The 26931-nt window shown below is 35.5% G+C and overlaps 1 protein-coding gene across 1 annotated transcript; it reads right to left on the reverse strand.

Annotated features, from left to right (window-relative positions):
* Positions 1–8003: 8003 nt before the first annotated feature.
* Positions 8004–19510, reverse strand: LOC123692730. The gene is made up of 3 exons (XM_045637504.1): positions 18802–19510; positions 15169–18402; positions 8004–8158 (listed from the first exon to the last, which is right to left on the reverse strand). Exons 1-3 carry the CDS (start codon positions 19508–19510, stop codon positions 8004–8006), a joined length of 4098 nt encoding a protein of 1365 aa, XP_045493460.1.
* Positions 19511–26931: the final 7421 nt, after the last annotated feature.

Genomic DNA, 26931 nt, shown 5'->3' on the forward strand with positions numbered 1-26931 from the left:
TTAAATGAAAATTGTTCTTTAACTGATAATTTAACGATATCATACAAAACTATAACTAAGTATTATGATGCTATAGAAAACTTTCGAAATTCCATTATTAAATTAGTGTTTTCTTTCCATTTGTTAACAAAGTAGTTCCTTTATAAAAGACACATCAATATCTACTTAAAGCATTGTCGTAATAATTTATTAAGATATATATTTAAAAAAAACACGATTAGTAATAAAAATCGCAAACTAACTCCAAATCAAAGGAACCTAGCACTTAGCAATAAATATAAACGGAAGTGAAGTTTATTCAAATGGTTCCGCACTACTAATTATAATTAGGTGCACATAATTATAATTATGAAGTGCGTAAAAATATAAATATGTATGTATGAAAAAAATGTAAAAATTTTCCAACAATTAACCCTATTAACTCCATCAACGTACCTACGTTACATAGAAAATCTCGAACTAATATAGCCCATCTTTATTAGTTCAAGATACTTTTCCCTAAAATTGAAATCTTACAATAATTTTGGGCAATTTATTATTTATTTCCTTACATTTTAATAGAAATCGAATAATCTTATTTCTCAAAACTCTGGCATTGAACGCCTGAACCTGATTTGAAACATAATAAAACAAGAAAACCCTGTGTTTCAAGCATTACTTGATTAAAATCGAATTGTAGCCCCTCTAAAGAATTGTTCATTAGAAGTGTCGGAACAATTCTGTCCCCGGCCACATTACTGTAACGAGATTCGTGTGCATTCAAGCTCATTGATTTGAGGTTTTTTGTATTAAACAGATGCGTAAATACAATTATAGACTGTTTGTTGGTCTTTTAGGTACCTAAAAAGTAGATGATAATATAATAAATTATATTTTCATAATTTCTACAATAAATAACAAACAACTTGTTAAAAAGCTCTTCGCACATTTAGGTTAATCGAACTATCGAGTTAAGTCCGATCATGTTATTTCAGCTGTTTTTTTCAATTCATTTTATTAGCACATCGACTATTACAAAAAATATATTTAAATTCTATATGAAAAAAGTTGAAAACTTTTTAAAATCAGGAAAATCATAAGCAAGGAGGAATCTGAACAGGAATCGTAAAGGTTACTCAATTCGCCGCTTCATTAGTTTTGTAGCAAAACTGGTGTTTCTAATTGAAATGTTGGCTTTAGGGACCCGTAATAAAATAAATAAACCCGTAAAAATCTTTATAATTATGTTTTCAGATCAACGTTGCAAATAATATGAAATACTTCGTAATCAATGCAATATTTTCGTTTGAGAAGATAATTTGTAGATGGTTTAAATTGTTAATAAAGGGGAAAATTAAAAAAAATGTGTGCGAGTACTAGTTAGTACTAGTTAGTTCCTACACTAGTACACGCACACGTAAGAAGTGAAACTTCTTTATGACCTTATTTTTCAAAAAATAATTTACTATATGCAACTTTACAGAAATACGTCGAATCACGCGTGGTAGGGATAAGAAAAAGATAGCGCGTAACGGAAAAATGTCACGCGTACGGCGTAACGAAAAAAATAAAAATGTTACACTACATTTTTTTCCAACCCTGATAAAGAAGTTTCACTTCAATAATTGGGGATTTATACAATTTTATAAGTTATATTTTATTTGTTACATTAAACTTAAATGCCTTCGAAACACTGCATTATTTTTTATGTTACACACACTTGACCAAACGATTGCACTTTATGCGTTTCTAATGTGCAATGTGTCAATTTCGTCAACTTCATTCTTTTCAGTCGGCAATATCAACAGTCTGACAACAACTAGTTTTTTATTACCAAATAAAGATTAATTATTTTCAGATTTCCCTAATACGCGGTATTGATTTTTGAAAGTTAATTTCCTGCCGTTGTATAAATAAATAGGACTCTTCGTTTATAGAGTCAAAGCGTTTATGAGCAAATTTAAGTATGTTATTTTTATTCTTATTATGCACAAAAATTGTTGGCTGATTTTCAGAGCTATACAATATGTAAACAAAATTTCATTAAAAACGCCCGTTTCGTGAGAGTTTGGTAACAAACATCGTAAACTATACAGTCCATATAAACAATCAGTAGCTTTAGTGATCTCCTACAAAATTATTTTCAACAAAAATCTTTTCACCACAACCAAGTATTACCATAATGAAAACAAATAGTGCATCTCAAGAGCAGCACTCGTCTTCCGCCCAATAAACCGCGACAAATTAACATCCCTTCCACTCCACTGACCACGTACCACTAACCACCCCCTGTCATTAATATTGGAAACATTTATTTATATAAACTTCGTTGTTGTCGAGCTATGCACTCTTATGCTAAGGTCATGCTATAGTTTAATTGAATCACATGAGCAATTTCTCAAATTGTGAATTTTAGATAAGTAAAGATGGTATTTGTATTGGATATTTTAAAGTTATTTTTAGAATTCATAACAATTTCATAAAATAACCCCCGTTTGTTGAATATTTTTTTTATACCTATCTTGCAAGGTACCTATAAAGGTAAGCTTTGCGAATCGGTTAAATCTTTAATTGATGTTTTTTCCCCATTGTGTGGCACAGAAAGACATCTTATCTTTAAATTAGATACATAATTATAGGATTTGTAATAAATATAAATACGTTTGCATATTTTTATGGCTTTATACTAATAAGTTATATTCGTACACTACACCCACTACTTATACATTTTTATTAACAAAAGTAACATTCTGTACATTGATTGATCATGCAGTGTTAAACATACATGTAATAGTTACGGTAAATATAACTAATTAGTTAAATAACGGTGATAAGAATAAATTAGTGATGTTTTTATTAGCATGTTTTTCAAAATTCCAAACACCATAACTAGTAGTAATGAGCAATAATATCTCGCGTTGAAGAATAAATTAATATTTTAATTATAACAAAATTAATCTAAACAACGAAAACAATAACGTAGAGCGTATAGCTGTCAATCGCATCCGTTTAATATGAGTTTTATCCATGGTTTTATTAAACTTAGAACAATTTCGGTTTTGTAAAACTACCACGGACTTTGGGACAACCCTCCATGTATAAACATCTGATGAACCTTTCACTGCCTTTGTAACTTGCACCCTATGTTGTAGTATTAAGGTTGAAGTTCCCTTGTGCGGAAAGTTTCGTGTGTGTTGCGGTCTAGGGTTGTCACAAGTGCGGTAACATCTGCGTTTATTTACGTTTCGGCTGGAAGTCGCACAATGGGCGCGGCGAATCGGACACAGTGCACAATGAAGGCCGGCCCGATGTGCCGGGGCGGCGCCCTCGCACTTTTTACTAAATGACCTTTCTATATCGCTTGCCAAGTCAATGGCGATTTAGCTTCTGTATATCCTGATGACTTTAAATTACTAGTAGATAAGTATGATGTGAGATACCGGTGGTTGTTTTAAAAATTAGAATCAAAATACTTTTACACTAGGCCGTCAAGCATATGAAATTCCGCAAAGCTAAACCAAAGTCGATAGTTTGGTTACTGAATACTGAATAACCATTTACCTATTGATTAAACTGAGTAGGTAATTCTATTTAATTTTAATCATTGCTAATTGTTTTTTTCATTGTAAACTTTCCTCATACGTAAAATATTCTTTATAATTATATTTCTTGTCGCTAATATCTAGACTTAATCTAAAGTATCATTTATTTAATGACTTGACTTTAATGACACTTTCATCAACAATCTCTCGAATTGTCATCGCTGTATTTATCCTATTAGTTGAATTTTAATTAATATAATTCTTACCACACTTTAAACAAATTTGTCACCCTCAGCTATCCACCTACAGTACCACAGTACCATATTGCATTCAGTAAATCTTCGCAACAATTAAACAGTTCGCTCGAACTAACCGATCGCGACATATGGCCGAACCCTCAAATTTGTTCGATTGCCATCAATAGTCACAAATGGCGATATTTAGCCACTATTTATTGGTCACGATTAATGGACATATTTGTAGTTTTAATTTTACATGTTGCTTTGTTGTGGTGTGATTGATTCGTGTATGTGCCATTAAATATTATTATTGGGAAACTGTAAATTATTATTTATTGTTATAGACGAAATTAAAAACTTCACCAGTAATATTTTTCATCAAATATTCGTTAACATCAATGAAAACATAAAATGATTCAATTAAACAACAACTGTTAATTAATAAAACCAAAAACAAACACATAAAGTAAGTAAATTATGAATAGCAGGAAAAAGCAGAAGCATTCCGACACATTTGTATTGAATAACGTGAAGTAAGTGGAGGTATCAACGAAACAATTTGTATGTAAAGGGCCGAGCCTCGCGGTCGCCGCTAATCGAAGATCATTATCGCCGAATGCTATCTGTGGCGTTATTAAAAACCATTTACCAACGCCATTCTCACTGGGAAGAGTTAATTCCAGAAGTTGTTTATCATTTAGAAGGATACAAATCGTTCATCGACTTTTTACTTAGCCACTAAATGTTCTGCGGTAGGACAAACTCGTGCCATTAACCAGAGAGGTACGTTATAAGATTTATAAAATGAAACACTCGAGTATTTGTTTCAGCAACTTTAATCTCAGATGTATTGATATTGTGTTTTCGTATAACAAATAATGAATAGCCGAAACGAAAGTCATTTTAAATCTCATCAAATTCTCTTATTGTCCCTTCAACAAAAAACATATTATTGTAAACACGATAGCAACATCTTTTTGATAATGCCGATAAAGTTAAAATAGACGTTCATAAATCATTCATTTGAGGGCATTTTCAAAACTTGTCAAACAAATAAAACCATAACAATGACTGTCACAAAAAGATTGGCCGATTTGTAGAAGAGGATCCGAATGAAAGACGCTCTTTATCTCTTGACTTTGGAAATATAATCTTCGTATGCATTGTGATCCAACCCTTCATCCCGCCCCCGACGACGGTGCCGTCAGCAGATGCAGCGCGACTCTTACTTTCAACTTTCACCTCAAGAACACTGATTTACATGTACGGCACACGTGTCTAGGGCATTGATCGATCTTCCTGCGCGATTGTGACGCACAAAGCGACAAAAAAGCGCGTGGGTGCAACCGCATTGTGTCGAAATGCGCCCGCGACCTCCTCTCCGACCATTGTCTGCCCGAGGGTGGCACTGTGACACATTTACTTCAGCCTTTTTCGAACCCATTGTATTGAAAATTAGAGACGTAACGCGATATTATCGGCGATTCCCGATGCGACGGTTGAGTCTATTATATCCTCGGATTACCATTCGAGACGTATTACAAAAATTTCGGTTAAAACAGGTTAGCTTTCCATTTCTATCAGAAATTCGTTAGAAGGGGTATCCGATAATTGATAGAGACCGTTAGGAGCGGCCAGCATCAGCTGATCTAACAAATTCCTTTCATCTGCGCGTGATGAATGAGGCGCGCTCGGGGATTTGAAAGGGTGGTCAGCTAGAGATCACAGAACACGTCTCGGGTCTGGTTTTATAGTGTTTGTGACCGTTTTATCGATGCCGGGAGAGCCAGCATCCGGTTGTATCTCGACAATGCGCCTCTATGAGATCGCCCGTTTGGACGCAAACTAGTTTCGGTAACGTTTCCCTAGCCCACAATGGCCGGTGCATAGTAATCGAATTCCTTTATACGACAATCATGTTTATTGAACGGTCACTTTTTACATCTAACGGTAATGTATGGGAATTTATTCCCATCGATAAGACGCATCTGCTTAATGCTTAGTTTACATGAGTTTCTTAAAAGTAAAAAAATAATCGTGTCCACGTTGACAGTTCTGTTAATGCACTATTTATCGCTCCTCGCACGGCATGCACGTTCGAGTTACGAGTAGTGACAAGTAGTGAGCACTATGTTACCGTGGACGCAGACTTGCATCAGTTAAATTTAGAATAAGTCCAATTAATGAACGTATTTTTATATAATACATTGAAATTACTAACGACTATTATCGCTTAGTAAAACGTCGTCGTCTCATAATTTATTAACGATTAATTTTATATTTTATAATAAGAAAGCGAGACTATAAAAGTAAGATCCGATATTGATCTGCAAATAACCGCTACAACCAGAAATAAACCAATATACGTCATCTCAAGTCTATATATAGCTACAACAGCTAAACTTAACGAACGACGAACGTTAATTCTCAAATCTGTGACACGTGACGCTTTCTACGCGTTATCTTATCAGAGAAGCTCTCGGCCGCTCGTCTCGCGCGGATATTTCGATGACCATTCCGATGTAAACTAGGAGCCGCCATAAACTAAATAATTTACATATAACCACTAACGGATCTCACGAGAACCAGTCCCGAGCATATTAATGCATGTGATCTATTAGAAAATCGCCACGACGAAACGGATACCCGAGGCCGTCCGTGTACCTTTTTTATGATAATTTCTTTTCCCATCAAATGATAGTTCACGACGTATGTTAAAATTAACATAAAATATTGGGGAATAAAATTCAACATCTGCTTTTACAGTTTCTCGAGCTTCGTCGCTTCATAAATCTGGATTGCCTAACGTGTTACAAGTTTACGTCGACCATCATCAGCGATAGACGCGAGGCGTTAATTGTGCACTACGCGGCTTTCGGAGATCACAATTAGCTTGGAATGTTATGTCGTGATAGCGGGTATCGCGTTACTATTATCCTGTACAATGGCGCGTATGCGCGGGAGCATCGATTCCCAGGAATCCGTTAGTTCACATGGGCGTAGCAGCCCTTTCGCAAGTCAAGTGATGATACGAGACAATGTGACCCAGCTGCCGACCGCGTACGCCAGGTGAGTGTATCTTCTACGCCACCCAGCAAAACTCACTTCTATTACGTTACAATAACGCACAAAGTTAGTTGCAGGATCTCCTATTAAGGAAATATATTAAATAATCTCGAGAATTAGAAGATTCAACTCAATATCATCATTATAGAGCTTATTATTTATTGATTCAGACTAGAAGCAGACGAGATATCAATAGACAACAAAGTGCTCAGTGATCTGTAACTAGAACGAACATAGAAAATCATATTTGGTATCACCGATCACGCATTTGTAAAACGGAGTATTTGTTCGAATAACATGTTTTGATGGCACGATCGCGTTACGAGTGCGGTTGATAGAAATCCTTCCGCAAATAATTTATGCAAAGGGGAAGTAGCAAAAAGTATAAATAAGATTATACACCTTACCGCCGCATGCCGAATGTTGGCCATAGGAGCAGGTAACTGGCCGACACTTACGAATTAATTATACGAGCTGCAACCGCACGCGCCAACAAAGGGTCGCTGCAAATTTTTTTCTCATCCCAAGCTTCATTTACATTTTAACTGTACCTTGATTTTTTGTCGCTGGCCTAAGACGCAATTATAAACCGTGACTCGAGGGTGACAATGTAAAAATATTTGCTAATTGTTTGTTCAAACGTGAATATGTTTTGAAAAGATTGCCTGCCCATATTTGTATAGGTACCTACTTTTTGTGAAAAAATATTGAATGAAAGGTAATTATAGTTTGAAACCAAAAGCAGAGCAGGAACAATGGCGCCACCCATCGAGCGATTAGTTGCCAACGTGCTAATTAGCGGATTTTCTCACCTCACCAAAGAAATTTTTTGCAAGATCGCTTTAGTGGAGCGTTTTTATAGAAGTTTTTTGTTTGCTTTATGGAATAAAAGTTGTGTATAATATTTGCAGATATCACGATTTATGATAGCAACAGATTAGTAATGTGTGTGAACATTCTTTTTCGATTAGAATTATTTTTCAAACAATGGCTCTATTAAGATGTTATTGATGATTGTTATTTTAACTGTATTTACCACTTTTCATTTATAATTATAAGCGTTATAAATATTGAAAAACCCAGTTTAGAACGCATGCAGTTTCTACGGCTTCAAGTCTTGAAAATCCTTAATAATAGTTAAAAATTCTAATTACCAATTAAAATGTGGCAAAAAATATTAATTCAATGTTAAATGTAAATCAGTGTGACCATAGCGCTTTGTAGGTGACTTGTTCTTTGTCGAAATAACAATGGTAGATGACGTCACGGGATCACCGTCACCTCTGGCTTGTGACCCGCTACACGCGGGGACTACAATGAGTACAATATTACCTGAAGTACACATTATATTGGTAGGAACAGCTAAATAAAATACCAATATATTCAATGTATGACGACGCAAGTTTAATTGCAATGCTATAACTGAATAGTCTGATTTTAAACCTGATAACTGATGCAAATGTGCATAATACTGCTTAATAAGAATCGTATTAAAATCGAATTAAATGCACAATTAAAAGCGTTGTTACGATTTATGACTCATTTTTATCGCAATCATATCTAACAATATGTGTTGATTATATTTACATGATAATGGAATGAAATTGAAATAAAGTATTTAGAAATACTACGCACATTAAGCTTGTAAAAAAGGTATTTTCAATAAAACTGAACCCACAATGTGATCCTACAATCACATGAACCTCTCCGAGATGCGCTTTCACCTCCACGACAATAATATCTACACAAAACTAGCATTCAAATTGGATCTCGATAGGTTTTTATATCGATCCGTGTTTTGTCCCCGCGAGTGACACGTCGACAATGGAGGAGCCTCTGGAGACATCCAAAACCGGATTTCCAAAATCCCGTTCCGTCGCATTCGAATTGGCTCTGTTTTCGATTTCTATTCGATTGTTTGTTTTTTCGATCCATTGTTAGGTCTGTCTGACATGCGTACCATTTTTGCGGAGTCTATCCATTGTTCGCGGAATGACATTTGACGGACGAACTCTCCGGTGTCTCGGTGCAGAGTTTCGATACGATCCAAGGTTATTCGTTCCCGATACCCGAAGGCTACGCAACGGTATTCCTATCATATTGGACGTTCCAAATTGCTTTTTGGCAAAAGGAATGACGCGACGGTCGAGCATAGCTCGCAGCCACATTCGACCGCAGGAAGGAAACTTGCCCCTTTTCTTACCTGCAACCATTTATAGCTTTTGGTAACTGCATTTCACAAACATTTGATTAATAAAAATCGTTACATTTAACTCGATACCATCATGATGAGTACAGTTCTGGTTTTGGCTTACGTGGTTTTCATGCTTTATTGTATAACAGCGTATCATGTTAGAAACGTTAATAAGACCATAAATACAAAAAACAGACAGTAAATTCACATTTCTTGCGATGTCTGGTGAGACCGTGCACCGTGAGAACTGAGGTAAGTTTTTATGACTTGTGACGATGACGGACATTTACTAATGTTAGTGATGTGATTGAGAATACATTAAAATGAATATTCATGTTATCATTATAAAGCTCTAAAAACAATTAACAAGCATGTTAGACATACAATTACATAAAGAGATTCAGAAAGCAGAAAAGATTCATATTTCAATTTCCTTCTAAATACTTTTTTGTTAGCTAAGTTGTTGGACGAAATTACATTAGAATGGAGTCCAGTCCCGTCATCCGTCACTAGGTTTAGATATCAACACAAGGCACGGCAAGCGCGCGCTCCTACGCGCTCGTCTCGCCAATTATGCGCGGCGCACGCGCCCCCAAAAAAAGCGACCATTTTTTTAAATCCCAACTAAATAATAATGCAGTAACACGCGAGAGTATTCGCAAAATGCGATCTGCGAATTTCGTTTCCAAATTCCTCGAGGGACGCTGTCGGTATTTTTTGCCGACACTATTGTCTCCCAACCTCTGTTTCTGTGTTCGCTTGTGCCCTTTGAATTATTTCCACTTTTATTCCTTTTGTATTGTCATCATATGAAATGGTTTTAATTGGTTACTGTGTCTTGCATGTTTAACGGCTTATGGCTCTTGTGGAGTTTGCTTTTCTTTTAATGATTACCGTTTGATCATCATCTGATTAATTATTTACCTACATCTTCAAAATTGTCCCTACTATAACTTTTAATTGTACTTTATGTGATGCATATTTAAACAAATAAGCTAAAATACGATAAACTGTTAAAATAATCAAATAATTAAACGAAATAAATACATAATACATTAATAAATTACCTTGATATAAGTAATATTCATGCCTATTGTAGCTGAACATGTGGTGAGTGCACACGAGAGGACTGTCGGTTGAATTACAACAAAGTGGACGCATTTTTTGTTACCACGATTAGTCCCTCCCGGCGATGTGTCCGGCCCTATCATTACTAAAACGATCCTAATAATATAATAATCCTGTCACAGCCCTTTAGGAAAGTCCTTTAAGGACAATCTTCGTGCGAGTTAATGGCCGATTAAATTTAGCAGTTTATAGAATTATCTGGAGGATGTATTTAACTATAATTTTACAGCGATATTCCGTTTTTTGCTGTACGACAGATATTTAAAATAATAGTGCTGTTTTTATTGTTTATATAAAACAATCTGCGGTTTTACAGCTCGTAACGTTTTGATGCATTAACATTTTTAGAATTTTTAACACCTTGAGTCATGAATTTAATTTTCACGATATTTTTGCGTTGCATAAAATTAAGTAGTGACCCTGTAGACTGAGCCAAATTGTAATTAGTTTTATACACGACTTTAAAACCATTTTATGTGTTATTTATGTGACGTGTTGTTACTCGTTAATGTGAAGTGAGTTTATTTATATCATCGTCAAATAATTAGAAAAGTGCCTTAGTACACTGTTGTTTAGAAATGCCAACAATCTTTAAATCACTACGCAGTCGAATATGAAAATAACTGACCAGTTTGAAATAATTATAGGAATGTTCGTTCCGTGCAGGTACAGGGCGCAGACAGGCGAGAGGGTTCGGTACCAAATGGCACATTTATACCGTTCATTACCGAGCCTCGGAGGTGAGAGATGTTGGCGCTGTCACCGCGACGGGGGGTGCTCCAGGGCTGCGCGCTGGGATCAAGGATCTTTGTTTTGTCGGCTCATGGAAATTTATTAAAAAAGGTGACTACACAGTTCTTATTAAAGTAAACTTCTTTGCTGTTATTATCTATTATATTTCTTTTCATTTTTAATTCATGAATTGGATCAATTATTTAATCATCAGTTATTGTTGTTTTAAAATAATTATTTATGCGTTTTCAATCAATTTGTAATAAAACTAAAATTCTGATTTTCATATTGTTGTGTTGCAAGCTCCTATTCAATAGACACATCAATGATCAAGCATCACGCTTATCAAAATAATTAAGAACCATACCATCCCAAACATCCCACAAGGACTATCTTTCCCTATATCTAATACTAGCTGTGCCCTGCGGTTTTATACGCATTGCTCCGCTCTTGTTGGTCTTAGCGTGATTATATATATAGCCTTCTTCGATAAATGGGCTATCTAACACTGAAATAATTTTGAAATCGGTCCAGCAGTTCCTGAGATTAGCGCGTTCAAACAAACAAACTCTTCAGCTTTATAATATTAGTGTAGATAACATAACGAAAAGCAGCAGCCTCAGCCCTGTCCAGCCACCAGGGGTCCAGGGCGCGTCAGAGCGCGTTGATTTGTGCGTGATCTCCCGCAGACTGTATTTGTACACGCGCCCACGTCGCGCGACATCCACCGCTCCCGTCAATCCGAACACCAGCCCTGAATCAGCTTACTTGTTTATCCTGATACACTACACGAGATCTAGATAAGGGGAATCTATTCTTTGAACCGCCGATTGTACTTTATGGGTGTACTAGAGCGTACTAGAGCTGTGTGTGCATAATGTATGTTGAGATGTAGAAACGCAGACAGAGAGTAGCTCTAATGTTAGCATTTGCCTATTTGTGTAATCCAGTATCAAAACAACATTCAGTAACAGAAAAAGACCACACATCTAATATGACAAGAGTCAATCGTATCTATCTATCTATCTATCTATCGTATCTCGTATCTTCGTCTTATTCATAATGAAAAGACAGCTAATCTCTAAGTTTTAGAAATTCAAAGAACTTTGATAACAAAGTCACAAGTTCGTTAAAACATAAGAGAGAATCATCATCCAACACAAGTCCAACACGGTGGCGAATAAAATCGTGAAGAGTAAAAGTGAAAATAATGCGGAGCTTAGAAGATATTTACATAACAGTGAAATGTAATAAACCACACATGCGCTTAAAGATTTATATGACGTTTCGTTTGTGGTATCTTAACGAGCCGAATCCACGATTCGAGCTCCATCGGGGTATTAATTAATATCGTGAAATATGTTATGTCGCACTGGTGAAAACGGATCTCACCTGTCGTTCGACGTATTTTCCAATCTAAGCGAGCCGAAATTAGAAGGCTAAGACAACTTTGAAACCGGTCAACATAAAATTGGAAACCAACTGTAGTCTCCGCGTTGCGCAAGAGCCGCTTTACCAGTTTGGCGCGAGTCGCACTCGGCCGGCGCGCACCACGCAACCCACAGCCGACTCAACACATTGCCCACAAGTTGCCGTTTTATACCTAGTCTTATTCTGTATTTTGTGTAATTGTTCGTTAATGTCACTGATGCATTAATTACTAATGACTTGAATGGATTTGATAGAATAAAGGTTATTTTAATAACTCAGCCCCCAGATCACAGACACAATAGAAAATCTATTGTGTCGTGGACCGATGGGGCCGCTGGGGGCTCAATGGGTTATAGAATAGAATCACAAGGCAGGATTTGAACCCGCGTCTTTCGCCAATAAGATTTTATTAATTTTATTGGCGAAAGACGCGGGAATTAAATAATAAGAGGTGGCACAATCTTCAATAAAAGTTCTTTCACTAGGATATAACAAAATATTAATTAATAGTTTAATGTTAAAAATGAATCTTGTCATAAAATATTATTGTTGAATAAATAAATAGCAATTTTTATTCTTGTTTTATTTTATCACCTACTGATTGAAAACCTTAGTTATCGTTTATATTTAATAACAATCAGTGATAAAGTTCTTGAAATTAATATTTTTAAACACTTTTTTTTCAATTCAACTTAAGTACAACGCTTTTTTATTTTTAGCTCACACCATAGCTTAGTTACCTAACACCTTTAATTCTGTGACGAATAATATTATGTATTGATATGTGTCAGAAGCATTAGAAGCTAGTGTCGCCTACAAGCAGTGTAGCGCGGTGCGCGCAGCGACTAAGTCGCATGGGATCTATGGCTGCCGGCTGAGTGTGAGTTGCGCGGCCGACGCACACGCGCCCGCGCCGACCTCACGACCATACGACCTTCTTTCACGACGAATTTTAGACTGTCATTTTATAGCCACAGATTAAGAATCTCGTTGACATAAATTATTGCTCGAGTACGTAAAGTGTTTGAAATGTGAGCATTTACTGAAGCATTAAGTCCGCCGTTGCGTAATGCAATGCCGTTTATATTTTTACGCGAATAAAACTCGCCGCAGTTGAGGTTACCGTTTCGTTTGTGTTCCCGTGATATTCGAGTAATAAATTACGGTATTGCTCAACTCAATAAATAGTTTGAGCATCCGAAATTCTTTCATTAGAGATTACGGACGCTGGAGTCATGTGAGATAATTGCTGAGATATTTAACATTTTACAACGTGTACCATATAAGGTGGCATTCCAGCTCAGATTTCTCTAAGAAAATATTGATTACTTGTCGTGTTGTAACACAATTATTGCAATTCAAATGGCTCCACGTTGTTACAATTCCACCGGGAACGTACTCGCAACTCTGTGCGACTTCTAATGAAGCTATACACTTTTTTAATTTGAATTTCTATTTGAAAATCCTGTGTATATTTTAGAACTAATTTCGCAAGTAATACAAACTATCGTATCGATACTGTTCTCTCACAAGTTACTTATAGATCATACCTATTGAATAGAAACTCCCATTTGGTATCGCTTTGAGTTTAATTCCTTCGACAAACGTTAAGATGCCACAATACACATGAGCAATAATTTAAGTAACACATTACTTTCTTTAGCACAGGTTTATATTAATAACAACACAAATTTTAATATTAGATGTGTTCAATACTCAGACGCTAAGATGACACAATGACAATGCATATTACAATTCGCGTGAACAAAAAATATAAAATAAAGTGACGGTAGGTCGTAAACATACAGCCCACCAAGGACAAATTTTCAAAATTTTCCTTAATACAACTAACCATACAAAACGTAAATAATAACGAACATCTTAGCGAATTTAACATCAAAAACAAAAATACAAAATAAAATATTACCACATACTTACTTAACTAGTAAGAAATTACTAATACGAACATGTTATGAGGCTTAAGACAGACAACAGAAAAAAAATTAACATTAGTTGGTAACTGGCAAAAAACACAATTTAGAAACAGGACGTTTAATTACATTGTTTTTACATTTTAAACTGACAACTCGCGTAATTCCGTCCAATCCGGGATGTTTTTCAACTATAATACCATAGAACCATATTCCAGGTGGAAGATCATCCTCTACTACTAAATCTCCAATTTTAGATTCAGGAAAAATATTATTCCATTTATAACGATGGTAAAACTGAGTCAAATATTCATTTGACCAACGACGCCAAAAATCTTGTGTCATTTTTTGAGTCATTTGCCACCGTCTGAGATTTGTGATATTAGATGTTTCGTAATTGACATCAGGGGGTAAAACCAGAGGTTCTCCCACCAAAAAGTGCCCTGGTGTCAGTGGGATTGGATTGTCTGGATTCTCAGTAATTTTAGAAATAGGCCGAGAATTCAAACAAGATTCTATTTGACAAAGTAATGTTGTCATTTCTTCAAATGTCAAAGTTGAATTCCCAACAATGCGCCTTAAATGATGTTTCGTCGATTTTACCCCTGCCTCCCATAGTCCTCCAAAATTTGGGGAATGGGGAGGGATAAAATGCCATTCAGTCCCATTTGTAGCCAGTTGATCTGCAATTTCCTTCACTATACTGGACCTCTCATGAGCATATAAAGATTTGAGTTCTCGTGCTGCACCCACATAATTTGTCCAATTATCGCTCCATACTTCAGCGCAATGACCACGGCGTGCTATAAAACGCTTAAACGCTGCTAGAAATCCCTGAGCTGTAAGGTCACTTACTGCTTCGAGATGGATAGCGCGTGTGGCCATACAAATGAATAAGCAAATATATCCCTTGAATGACCGATTACCTCTGCCTTTAGAGGTTCTTATATTAATAGGTCCCGCATAATCTACTCCACTCCTTAAGAAACGTCGACAAGCAGTAGATCTTTCAACCGGTATTTGTCCCATCAACTGGTGTCTTATGCGAGCGGTATATCGTACACAACGAACACATTTTCGAACACACAGCCGTATTAAATCCTTCGCACCTATTATCCAGTATTTTGATTGCAAATAATTTTGCATCAATTGGGGACCGCCGTGAAATGTTCTCTCATGAGCATCCGCAATAATCAAAGTTGTAAACTGTGATTTACGAGGAAGAATGATAGGATGTTTTCTCTCATCACTAAGGATCGCCTGCTGCAGTCTGCCACCTACTCGTAGGATACCGTCTTCGTCAACTATTGGATTGAGTGAGACAAGTTTACTTTTTTTATTTATTTCTTTTTTATTTCTTAAATCAGCAAGCTCTTCACCGAAATGTTTTTCTTGGCATCTTTTAACACATATTTTTAAACTTTCTCTTATTTCAAAACTTGTTATCCAATCCTTCTGATCCTCTACTTCCTTTTTTCTCATTCTTTTAATTAGTCTTTTACAGAGTGCAGTAACGCGGAGCAGTCTTCTCAAAGATGAAAAGCGTGAGTATATTTCTTCTTCGGGATCTGCTTCATCACTGTGAGTATTAATTAAACAAATTTTCATTTTTCTTTCTTCTAGATCTGTATCTTCTATTCGACCTCTTGTAAAATTTATATCCTTTTCTTGCAGCCACTTCGGCCCTTCCTTCCAGAGTTGAACATCCCATTGCGTACTGCCACGCGATGCACAATCTGCAGGATTATCCTTGGTAGATACGTGTTGCCATTGCTGCGGTTCCAGCGAAGTAATAATCTCCGACACACGGTTGGCGACAAAGGTTTTCCAACGACTAGGTTGTCCTTGAAGCCAAACGAGCACAATTTGTGAGTCAGTCCACGCATGAATAGAAGATTTCTCTATACCCATGACTTGAGACACTTCAAGTAGCAGTCTTGTGAGTAGTACAGCTCCACAAAGTTCCAATCTCGGAATCGAAACTTGTTTAATGGGCGCTACCTTTGTTTTGGAAGCAATTAATGCAACATTAACTTCCCCAATGGAGTTAACCACTCGCAAGTACACCACTGCCGCAAATGCAACATTTGAAGCATCGCAGAAGCCATGCAATTCGCGAACTTTATCATCATGATTGATGTTGATCCAGCGTGGGATACTAAATTTGGTAAGTGTATCTAATTCACTTCTATACTTGAGCCAGTCCTTCAGTAATTGTGGAGGAAGTTCAACATCCCACTCAATTCCCGAGAGCCATAATTTCTGTATAAAAACTTTGGCTGAAATTATTACTGGCGCAAGCCAACCAACAGGATCAAATAATCGAGAAATTTCTGAAATAACTTTTCTTTTTGTTACAGGAGGAGAGAGTTGTGGAAGTTTTACTACGTATTCAAATTCATCGGTTCTTCTGTTCCAGGTAAGTCCTAAAATTTTCATGATTTCATCTATTTTTAGTTTCAGGTTTTCTGCTTGATCTTCAACATCTTCGTTAATTTCGTTAATTATTTCTTCGCTATTGCTGCTCCATTTTTGCAAGACAAATCCACCTCCTTGTAGAAGTTGTGTTATTTCCTTATAAATTTGCTTACCTTCTTCCACAGAAAAACAACCCGACATAAAATCGTCCATATAAAATTCACGAAGTACCCTTTCAGCAGCCAGCGGATACTTCAACCCATCGTCGTGTGCAACTTGCTGTAATGATTTCACAGCGAGATAAGGTGCTAAAGCCGTACCAAAAGTAACTCGTAAGAGGCGCAGATGCTGCAATCTTTGATCTGGATCTTCACGCCACACAAAACGTTGAAAATTTGTATGTAATTCAGATATTTTCACCTGTCTGTACATTTTTATAATGTCAGCGACAAGACAAATTGGATATTGACGCCAACGCATTATAATGTGACGTAAGTCAGGTTGTAGTGATGGGCCTACCATAAGTTCGTCATTCAATGTGATGCCATTGGTTCCTGGACAAGAAGCGTTGAAGACAACTCGGACTTTGGTAGTATCCTTATCCTCTCGGATCACTGCATGGTGAGGTAAGTATACAGCATCAGCCAAATCTTCTTCATGTGATGGCACAGTTTCCACGTGACCTAACCTTTTATATTCTTCTATGACAGCAGCATACTCAGCCTTAAGCTTGGGATTTTTTAATAACCTATTCTCAAGCCGATTAAATTGTTTTATTGCAATAGCCTTTGAATTACCATATTTGCAATTCGGATCATCGGTTCGAAATGGTAAATGTACTATATAGCGTCCTGAACTATCTCTCCTAGTAGTTGATGAGTATATATTCTCACATTTAATTTCCTCCTCTGTAAGAAGTGATTTATCAGAGGCAAATTGATCCGATTCAAGCTCCCAAAACTTCTTCATAAGTTCGTATTCATCGTTTTGATGAATATGATTGCACCAAATAGTGCTGGAGCTCGATCTGGATTGAATTGGACCCGATAGAATCCAACCCAGCTGTGTATTTTGCGCGATTAATTCACTGGGTGAATTCTTGATCAGACCTTCAAGCAAAATCTGACCATAAACATCTGCTCCAAGGAGCATGTCAATTTTATTTGGTGTTGCAAAGAAAGGATCTGCTAAAACTAATTTAGATACTTCAGGACTAAGATTAACAACAGCATTCCTTTCCGGAAGTACTGAGGTGAGCTTATTGAGCACAAAAGCTTGGACGCAAATTTTAAAGTTGCAATGGCGTGATTCAATCTCAATTTCTACCCTCGCTTTAGAGGCAACAGAACTTGAGTGGTCACTACCCAAACCAATAATGGAGCTTTTGTGTGGAATCTTTCTTAGCCCAAGAAGTTGAACAGCGGCTTCAGTCAAAAATGAAGCCTGTGATCCTTGATCAATGAGACATCTTAACGTGATCAATGAGCCTGTGTGTGACCTGGCATTAACTAATGCGGTGGCAAGTAAAACTTGTCCACTGAAACGCGAAAAGCAGGCTCTGATATTATTAATATTTTTTACCTGTGTTGATGTAGATGCTGTCGCTTCCTTAGCATCTGGTTCTGCCTCACTCATTTGAGGCACCGACGGGAGCGATACATTTTTGGGATGTAGTAAAGAATGATGTTTCTTCTTGCAAATACGACACCTGGAAGACTGGGGACACGAATATACATTGTGACCTGCACCAAGACAATTAAAACAAAGATTTTGTGATTGGACAAAATTCCGTCGAGTATCAGTCATTTCTCTTGAAAAACTTTTACAATTTCGCAAATGATGATCATCAGAACAATAAATACATTTTAAATTTGAAATATGAAACGCTTTCGGAGTAACATTAGTTCTATATTGTTGACTATTTTGTTTAGTTACCTTAGGATCAATAAATTCTAATGAACGTGAACGGATTTCTAAAAATTCTATAAATTCTTTATATGTTGGTAATAAATTACAATTTTTACTACCTTGCAGTTCCCAATGCTTACGGGACTCGGAATCTAATTTTAAACTTACAATATAAATAACAATAGTGTCCCACGTACTTACATCTATTGACAAATTTTTAAGTGCAAACATACATTCATTAGTATTATCTAATAATTCGCGTAACGCTGTAGCCGATTCAGTTGTTACAGTTTTTTGATTCATAAATTTCTTTAAGATACAATTGGCAAGATACTTTTTGTTGCTGTACCGATCCTCAAGCTGTTTCCAACATAACTTATAATTTTCTGCAGTTATTGGTATGTGTCGCAAGAACCGTTCCGCTTCTCCAGTGAGTTGACATTTTAAATAATGTAAGCGTTGAACATCATCCAATGTAGGGTTACTATGTACCAGTGACAAAAACAGGTCTCGAAAGCTCGTCCATTCTGTATATTTCCCGGAGAAATGTGGGATAGCAATCTTTGGTAATTTAAAACCTTGTTGATTCGAATCTGTAGCTGTGGTGCTGCCATCTGCCGCATGATGTACATAGGTTGATTTAACAGTTAAATTAGCTCGAGCTTCCCGCAACTCATACTTATAATCGATATATTGTTCTTCACAATTGCCATATGTATCAGCTTTGACATAAGTAGTAGCGTTCAACTTATCACTTTCCGAAACTTGAATAATTTGCGTGTGAGTTTGCAAAAACTGAGACCAAAGTTCCTCAAGCGCATCCAATCTTGTCGATAAATACGCATCATTCGATAAACGTTCTTTAGGCGATTTCTTAAAATTAGATCTAGCTTTTGTAATTCGTTCATATATATTGCTTTGCACTTTAATATAAGATTCCATCTTTAACAATAAACAAAATTTATATATAAAAAACTTAATACAAATCTCAACGTGAAATACCTATTTGAAATATGTAATCTAATAAATCAAATATATTTACTATAGAAAATCTGGAATCTAATATATAAAAATCAATGCCACTTTTCGTTGTAATTCCATAACTCGAGAACGGCTGAACCGATTTCGATAATTCTTTTTTTATTATATTCCTTGAAGTACGAGGATGGTTCTTATGTAGAGAAAACGTTAATATGTACCACGGGCGAAGCCGGGGCGGACCGCTAGTAGATTTATAAATTCAATGTTCATAAAGTGACAATTACTTATTCACAGATTATAATACTTAAGTAAGTAGGTACTTATAGTTATTTAACTATAATTGTTTTAAGATTCAGCTAAACACGTAACCTTGAATTATCTAACAAGTTCACATTAGGTACATCAATCTTTAAAGTACAAATCAATTTATTTTGTAATAGCAATTAGCAAGTTTTATATACGATTTACACTTAAAGTCCCAATATATTAAAGTCCAATTATTACGATATTATCTCGAATGTACTCACGGTTTGTCCACTTATTTACTCACTCACAGCACTTATACACAAAATAACCTCCAGGTGCAGATGTGAAGACACGAAACACGATGATAGAACACCCAACTCGATGTCACGTATTATTTGTCGTAATCCACCAATACTTACTTCGATATTGTCGTAACTCCAAAGCCAGTATTCTCCAGTATCGTTATATATATTATATCTTATATCTTATATCCGGCAATCGTAAGGACCATGAATAAAAACTCCCATTTGGTATCGCTTTGAGTTTAATTCCTTCGACAAACGTTAAGATGCCACAATACACATGAGCAATAATTTAAGTAACACATTACTTTCTTTAGCACAGGTTTATATTAATAACAACACAAATTTTAATATTAGATGTGTTCAATACTCAGACGCTAAGATGACACAATGACAATGCATATTACAATTCGCGTGAACAAAAAATATAAAATAAAGTGACGGTAGGTCGTAAACACCTATATTATAGATAATTAGACGTGGCTTACTTATGCTTCCTATAGAGCTAAATCTAGCTTATTACTAGTTTCATATGTGACGATATTTTTAATAACTGCGCTGAATGAGTTTATATTCTGTTAATACTTTTCATCTACGTCGTGATATTATGGATGATTAATTATATCAACACTTAACTTCGAAAATGCGTGTGCTGTTTGATTTTTTGTTCAATTCACACTATATAATGAATGTTCTCATAAAATTAAAGGCATTTTCGAATTAAAAATGTTGACTTTTATACCATTGATCAAGAACTCATTATCAATGGAGATAACGAAATTAGAATATTGAAGGATGTCAACTGGCAGACTTAAGGTCGCGAATGGCGGAAATGTTGTTTGAGTAGGCTTAACAGTGCTTCCTCGGTGCTAATGGATATCATGATTTAATTATCTGACTTTATTTTGTTTATCAGAAAATAAAATAAAATTGTGTACTTCTGATTAGTCATCTTTGGTCCAATTAAGAGGTAAATTATATGTTAATACACATTTATACTAATTATATCATTAGCCTGTCTTTAATGAAGGTATATTTTTATTGAAATAACAACATTGCTACTATAAATCCCATTTTTTATTTATTAATAATAATTAATATTGATAGTTTCTATAAATTTAAATTTATTTAGGTAGCTTTTTTTAATTTTATCTACTTACTTTGTTTCTATTGACGTAGATTCTTTGCTGGTAAAATATATCTAAACGCAACAAGAATGTAGCAAAGAAAACTTCCTAAATTGCCTTTGTTTAAACAATGATTGCTCTGACCTATCTTTCATTTATTATAACTCCAATTCCACTTGCTCTATCTCAAAAAGAACCAAAAGGCAATCATCCCATATCGAAACTCCATGATCCCGATTACCCTTAGTTATTAGCCGTGAAGACCCGGGTTCGATGCTCGTGGCGTCTATTTATCACTACCATTTGAGGACACCTGCTGGCCCCGGCCAAGCGGGATCCGTCAAATTAATACTTTGACCTGCCTTAGTCTTGGTTTATTTGCTTTTGGAATATTTTCATTAATGTCGATGTTTATTTTATGGTTACGAGTGACCACTAATTGTGTGAGTTTTCTTGTTTGAGAAGGAAAATATTTGATTGCTTTTATAGGCATGGGATAACTATTGATTGACAAATCACATGCGGTAAATTATATTTTTTACTGTTCCTTAAGCTTTCTTTACCTTATTCTTTGCGATGTTTACTTCTCCTAGATTTTATCTACGTTATTCTAGGTTAAAATTAACAAATTTAGCATAAAAGCAATCCTATAATCTTGTGTTCAATTATATTAACGGCTTCAAATATCTTGGTCTCTTGGCTCTTTTGGTTCTATTACAATTGATCAGTGCAACAGAAATCAGACGCATCTTTCCCTTGTCTCACAACTGACACATGGCATTTGCTTTAATATCTTTATCATTTACTAGCGGTCCGCCCCGGCTTCGCCCGTGGTACATATTAACGTTTTCTCTACATAAGAACCATCCTCGTACTTCAAGGAATATAATAAAAAAAGAATTATCGAAATCGGTTCAGCCGTTCTCGAGTTATGGAATTACAACGAAAAGTGGCATTGATTTTTATATATTAGAAGATATTTTATACAATTTAACCTGACTTATACAGTGAGATTAAAATATTGTATATCTATCTACTAACTCAATATATATGCCAATAAATTATAAAACGATGAAGTAAGTTGTTGATATACATATATAAAAGCTTGAACTTCCATCTCTATATTTTGAAAATACCTACCTATATTACTAAATATTACGCATAACCATAGAATATAGACTCGCGCATAACTGAATCAAACTATCCTCTAGAGTCTGACAATGACCATCTCTAAAATCTGGGTTCGGTCAAACATCGTTTACTCTATCCTATACACATACACTACAAAGTAACCCATATTTTCAATATCACTATAGTGTTGGAATACCAGTGGCAGAACGCCAATCAAGAAGGCCAGCAGCTGTCGATCATTGGCGGCTATATATAGGCGCACGTGACTCCTGGACGCTGGACACACCCACCTCTGCTACTGGGCGCTTTCTCATCTTCTAATAAAGGCTGGTTCACACTTTGATTAGTGCGAGTGCAGGTGATTAGTGCGAGTGCAGGTGTGTAGTGCGAGTAGTGTCCAATTCAACTGCGAGTGCAGGTGATTAGTGGGAGTGCAGGTCAATGGTGCAATTCGCGACGCTACACACTACGCTAAACACTAAACACTAAACACTCGTGTCCAGACGTGTTTAGGCAGGCACACTGCGAGTGAGGGGGAAGGGAGGGCGCGCGGGACGTGGCTACTCGCAGTCCACTCGCAAAAAAATAGAACACGCTTCTATTCACTTTACTACACAGCCTACTAAACACTCGCACTAAACAGTCGCTGTCCACACGTAGTACTACTCATCACCTGCACTCGCACTAATCAAAGTGTGAACCAGCCATAATGTTGCTAAAACTGTTCAAATGTTGTTTGGATGGTCATAGATGTATGAATGCTCAGTTCGATATGTATTGGTGTATCTATAAGTATCCGAGTAAGTAAAAGCTCTTAAAGTGTAATTCTCGCAGATTTATAAGTTTACTTTATATCTGATGATACGTTTATTTAATGTTTTACTTATGTGGATGTAGGTCTAACGCAGAATTTCCGATGATTTATGTCCTTTAGCTCTAGGTATAACCTAGAGCTAAAAAATGGTGTTTTGTAGTTTACTTACTTAGCTTACCGCCCGCGGCTTCACCCACTTTGTCTAAAACCTAATAAATTGTATACCTACTAAAACCTACCTCTTGGATCACTCTATCTATTTAAAAAAACCGCATCAAAATCCGTTGCGTAGTTTTAAAGATAAAGCATACAAAGTTACATAGGGACAGAAAAAGCGACTTTGTTTTATACTACTTATGTAGTTGATGATGATGCTATATCATTTGACCAACAATTGTGTTTCTGTAACGTTAGAAAATCACACTATGAATTATTATTATAATGTTATGAACCCGAACGTAAGTCTATATAATGTCTCCAATCAATTACTGTATAGGTAGATATACTAGACTGTAGATACATATATTGTCAGGAACTGTCTTTCACAGATTCATATCGTTTCCTCTCGTATACAAGTTTGCAAAAAAACTGCACGGGAAGTATCGTGCTTTTTAAATTAAATTGTCGGATATTGTAAAAAAGATCACCTACTTATATGGTCTCATACTTGTCTAATAGCATTAAGCTTATGCCGACCGGTTTCCTATAGTCGCCACTAATACGACCAATTTTGTTTTTAAGTATTTTTGAATGGAAGTTTTTTATACCTACACTTAAAATATAGAATTAGGTTGGTACTTCTAAAAGCTAACGTAACGAAAAAAGATTCATCACACAAAATTATCCTGCTCTTTATTCAATATAACAGATGACTCGTGATCTTCTCTAAATATAAGTAATTATAGGTAAATAATATAGAGTCATGGCAATATTTAACAAGATTTTAAAAGTGACATTACTAAATTAATTAATAATAATTAAGCATTTTTTGACATTAGATTAGAACGCCATGATTGATTTATATATAAATAGCTTTATAGAGTCCGCCTCACGCATAAGCTCCTTAGAAAACCACTATTAATAAATCTTAAAATTTAACCATAACTTATAATAAATGGTATGTCTTTAGGCTAAGTTCAAACCTTAACAAATTAGTTGCTTGCATCAGTGCTAGCCAACTCGATGACTCATTAATTATGTCACACCTATTTACAGCACCTGTTGCTATCGGGAAATATATTATTTTCCATTCACAATCCTTAGCAAATCTTGTGACAATATTACTTACCTATAGGTATCTTGAACGTACTTCAGACCATTCCGTTACATTTGTAGCGACAACGTTACATAGTATCATATTTAGTTTATCCTAGCCCTTTTTAATTTTTTCCCGTTTAACGCATATTTACAAAATGACAGACATAATATAAAATTCCACCTTTCCTACCTAATTTATTTACCGGAAGGCCAAAGGTTTAAAAGAGGCACGTCCACACGGGGCCGGAAGCCCGCGTCAGCGCTAACAAATTGTCGCGGGGTGTCGCACGCGACTGTCGCGCGACGTTATTTATAGCGGTGGCGAGTCGCGCGACATTTGTCCACCGTTCGTATTATTGTGTCATGTGTATGATGGCCACTATCCTGTCGCGCATGTACCATAAGTTTTGTTTGAACAAAGTGCTATGTATCATGCTTTATGTACATCTTATATTACTCTGCTGCGACTTTATTAAACTCTTAAAGAACTCTGAACTTAATATTATAGCATTCCTTACATTGTGATATTTATAATATACATGCATGTACAAAGAGATTGAAAGCCAAATCTATGTTAAACATTTATTCTTCTTCCTATTCTTAAGTAAATTCCTGTAGGATTGTCATAAAAGTTTATGATTAAAAGTAAGTGTGTCAAGAGCAAGGTAGCCAGACTTACTTTCCATGAAACGATAAGTAAGTAATAAATGTCTCTGCAATTCGCAATAATTTGAATATTTCATGACAACATTGTATTATGCAAACACTTTATTATTACATTAAGACTTAGAAATACTTTCTAACGCAGAATTTATTACATAACTTACCGTATCCTTTTCTTTACACGTTATACTAAAATAGGATCGAAATGAAACATTAATTTTATAATTGATGCGATTTATTTCGAGATAGGACATATTGATATTTCTAAGATAAACTAAATTAGTCAGAGCTCAGTTCCGTAATGCATATTATCATTGAGGTGGAAAATGAAACACAATGTATATTTATAAAATTTATTATTTCATATCTTAGATTTATTAGAATAAGTATTCCAAATACAACTGATCAACTTTATAAGCTCTAGACAAATGTTTTATTACAATATTACGAGCGATAAATTGTCTCAGTAACAAAAAATAAGCCCTCGGTCACACCGCACGTCGGCCGGTGGAGCTGCGAAGGAAGTGCGTTATCAGATGTGGACGTCACGGTGTGCACCTGCCCTTACCGGCTAATTATACTGTTATTGGCGTTAAAACAATGGTTACGCTGCGGCCATTATGTGCGGTGGAAAATATTCTGTACGTGACTCTGGAGATATTTGGTGTTCTAATAATACGAACTTGTGATTGATGAACTGAATTATGTTTTATCTTTAATCTTATAATAATAGAGCGGGATATAAAATAACTACCCTTTCTTTATTTAAATTTTATAATTATACTAGCTGTGCCCGCGGTTTCTTACCCTTAGGAAAGGTATATTTGAATACTGATATTAAAATAGATTATTTATTAGCTTTGCATGGATAGTAAGGCGACATTTGCGCCTAAATAATATGTAAACTCTATCTCACAAATAATCTGTACTTCGAATCATGTATTTCTTGTATAAGATATTCTTCATCAAAAGTTGTAGATTCAATACCTCACACTCAAAGTGCACTACATCAGTAGGCCTTTTCGTGCCCTTACACATCTTATGCATTGGCCATATGTAAAAAGTAAACAAAACAGACTTATATACCTTAAATATTATTGATATATTTTTACGTTTTACCTTACCTCTTAGAACCTGCATTATGCTGCATCACCACCGCTGCAGCTCATCGTGTTTAATCGCCGCTAAGGAATCTTTAGCTTTATTATATACTAGCTGTTTATCCCGGTTTGTCCCAGCCTCCCAGGTTGAAATGATACAAAAAAAAATTAGCTAATACTCGTTAAAAAAGGAAGAATTTCAATACCTCGTGAAAGAGTTAAAATCGATAGAGCAGTTTCAGAATTGATTCGTTACATACCTACACAAATCTTAAATCTTTATAATATTAATATTCATTAAAGAGGTTAACAGCTAACAAATAGCACTTCATATTGCGGAATAATTTCTAACAAAATGCTAAATGTGCCGCATAACATTTGTTTTCTTCAAACGTTGGTGTAGGCCGATTATTCACCGCCGTTATATTTTATTAAATCTTCTGAGATTAGTTTAAGTATTTTAGTGTTTTCATTCAGAGAACAAGTAAAAGTTTCAGTTCAGGAAGAAATACTAAAGATTTATTCGCACAAAAACATGTAGGTACCTACTGAAATCTATATTCTAGTCTCTATGTAGAGGAACGTTTAAAAAATTTTAGTAGGTAAATACTTAATAAAGTTTACGAATTGTTACCGGCCGCGGCGTTCTACCCTTGAGTAACCGAACCAATTATAATAAATGAAATTAAATAGGTATTTAAATGAAACGTTTAATCAATTTCATAAAAAAAATCTAATAGCC

The sequence above is a fragment of the Colias croceus genome, chromosome 6 (genome assembly GCF_905220415.1).
Source record: "Colias croceus chromosome 6, ilColCroc2.1".
Classification (NCBI taxonomy): domain Eukaryota; kingdom Metazoa; phylum Arthropoda; class Insecta; order Lepidoptera; family Pieridae; genus Colias; species Colias croceus.

Excerpts from the sequence above, each read along its gene's own strand:
- LOC123692730 (XM_045637504.1), bottom strand. The coding sequence starts at position 19,510 with ATGGAATCTTATATTAAAGTGCAAAGCAATATATATGAACGAATTACA. Across the intron at positions 18,403-18,801 it reads ATTAGATAATACTAATGAAT|GTCACAATGTATATTCGTGT; the intron begins GTATGTTTGCAC and ends GTCTTGGTGCAG. Across the intron at positions 8,159-15,168 it reads AAGAACCTCTAAAGGCAGAG|GTAATATTGTACTCATTGTA; the intron begins GTAATCGGTCAT and ends TGTGTACTTCAG.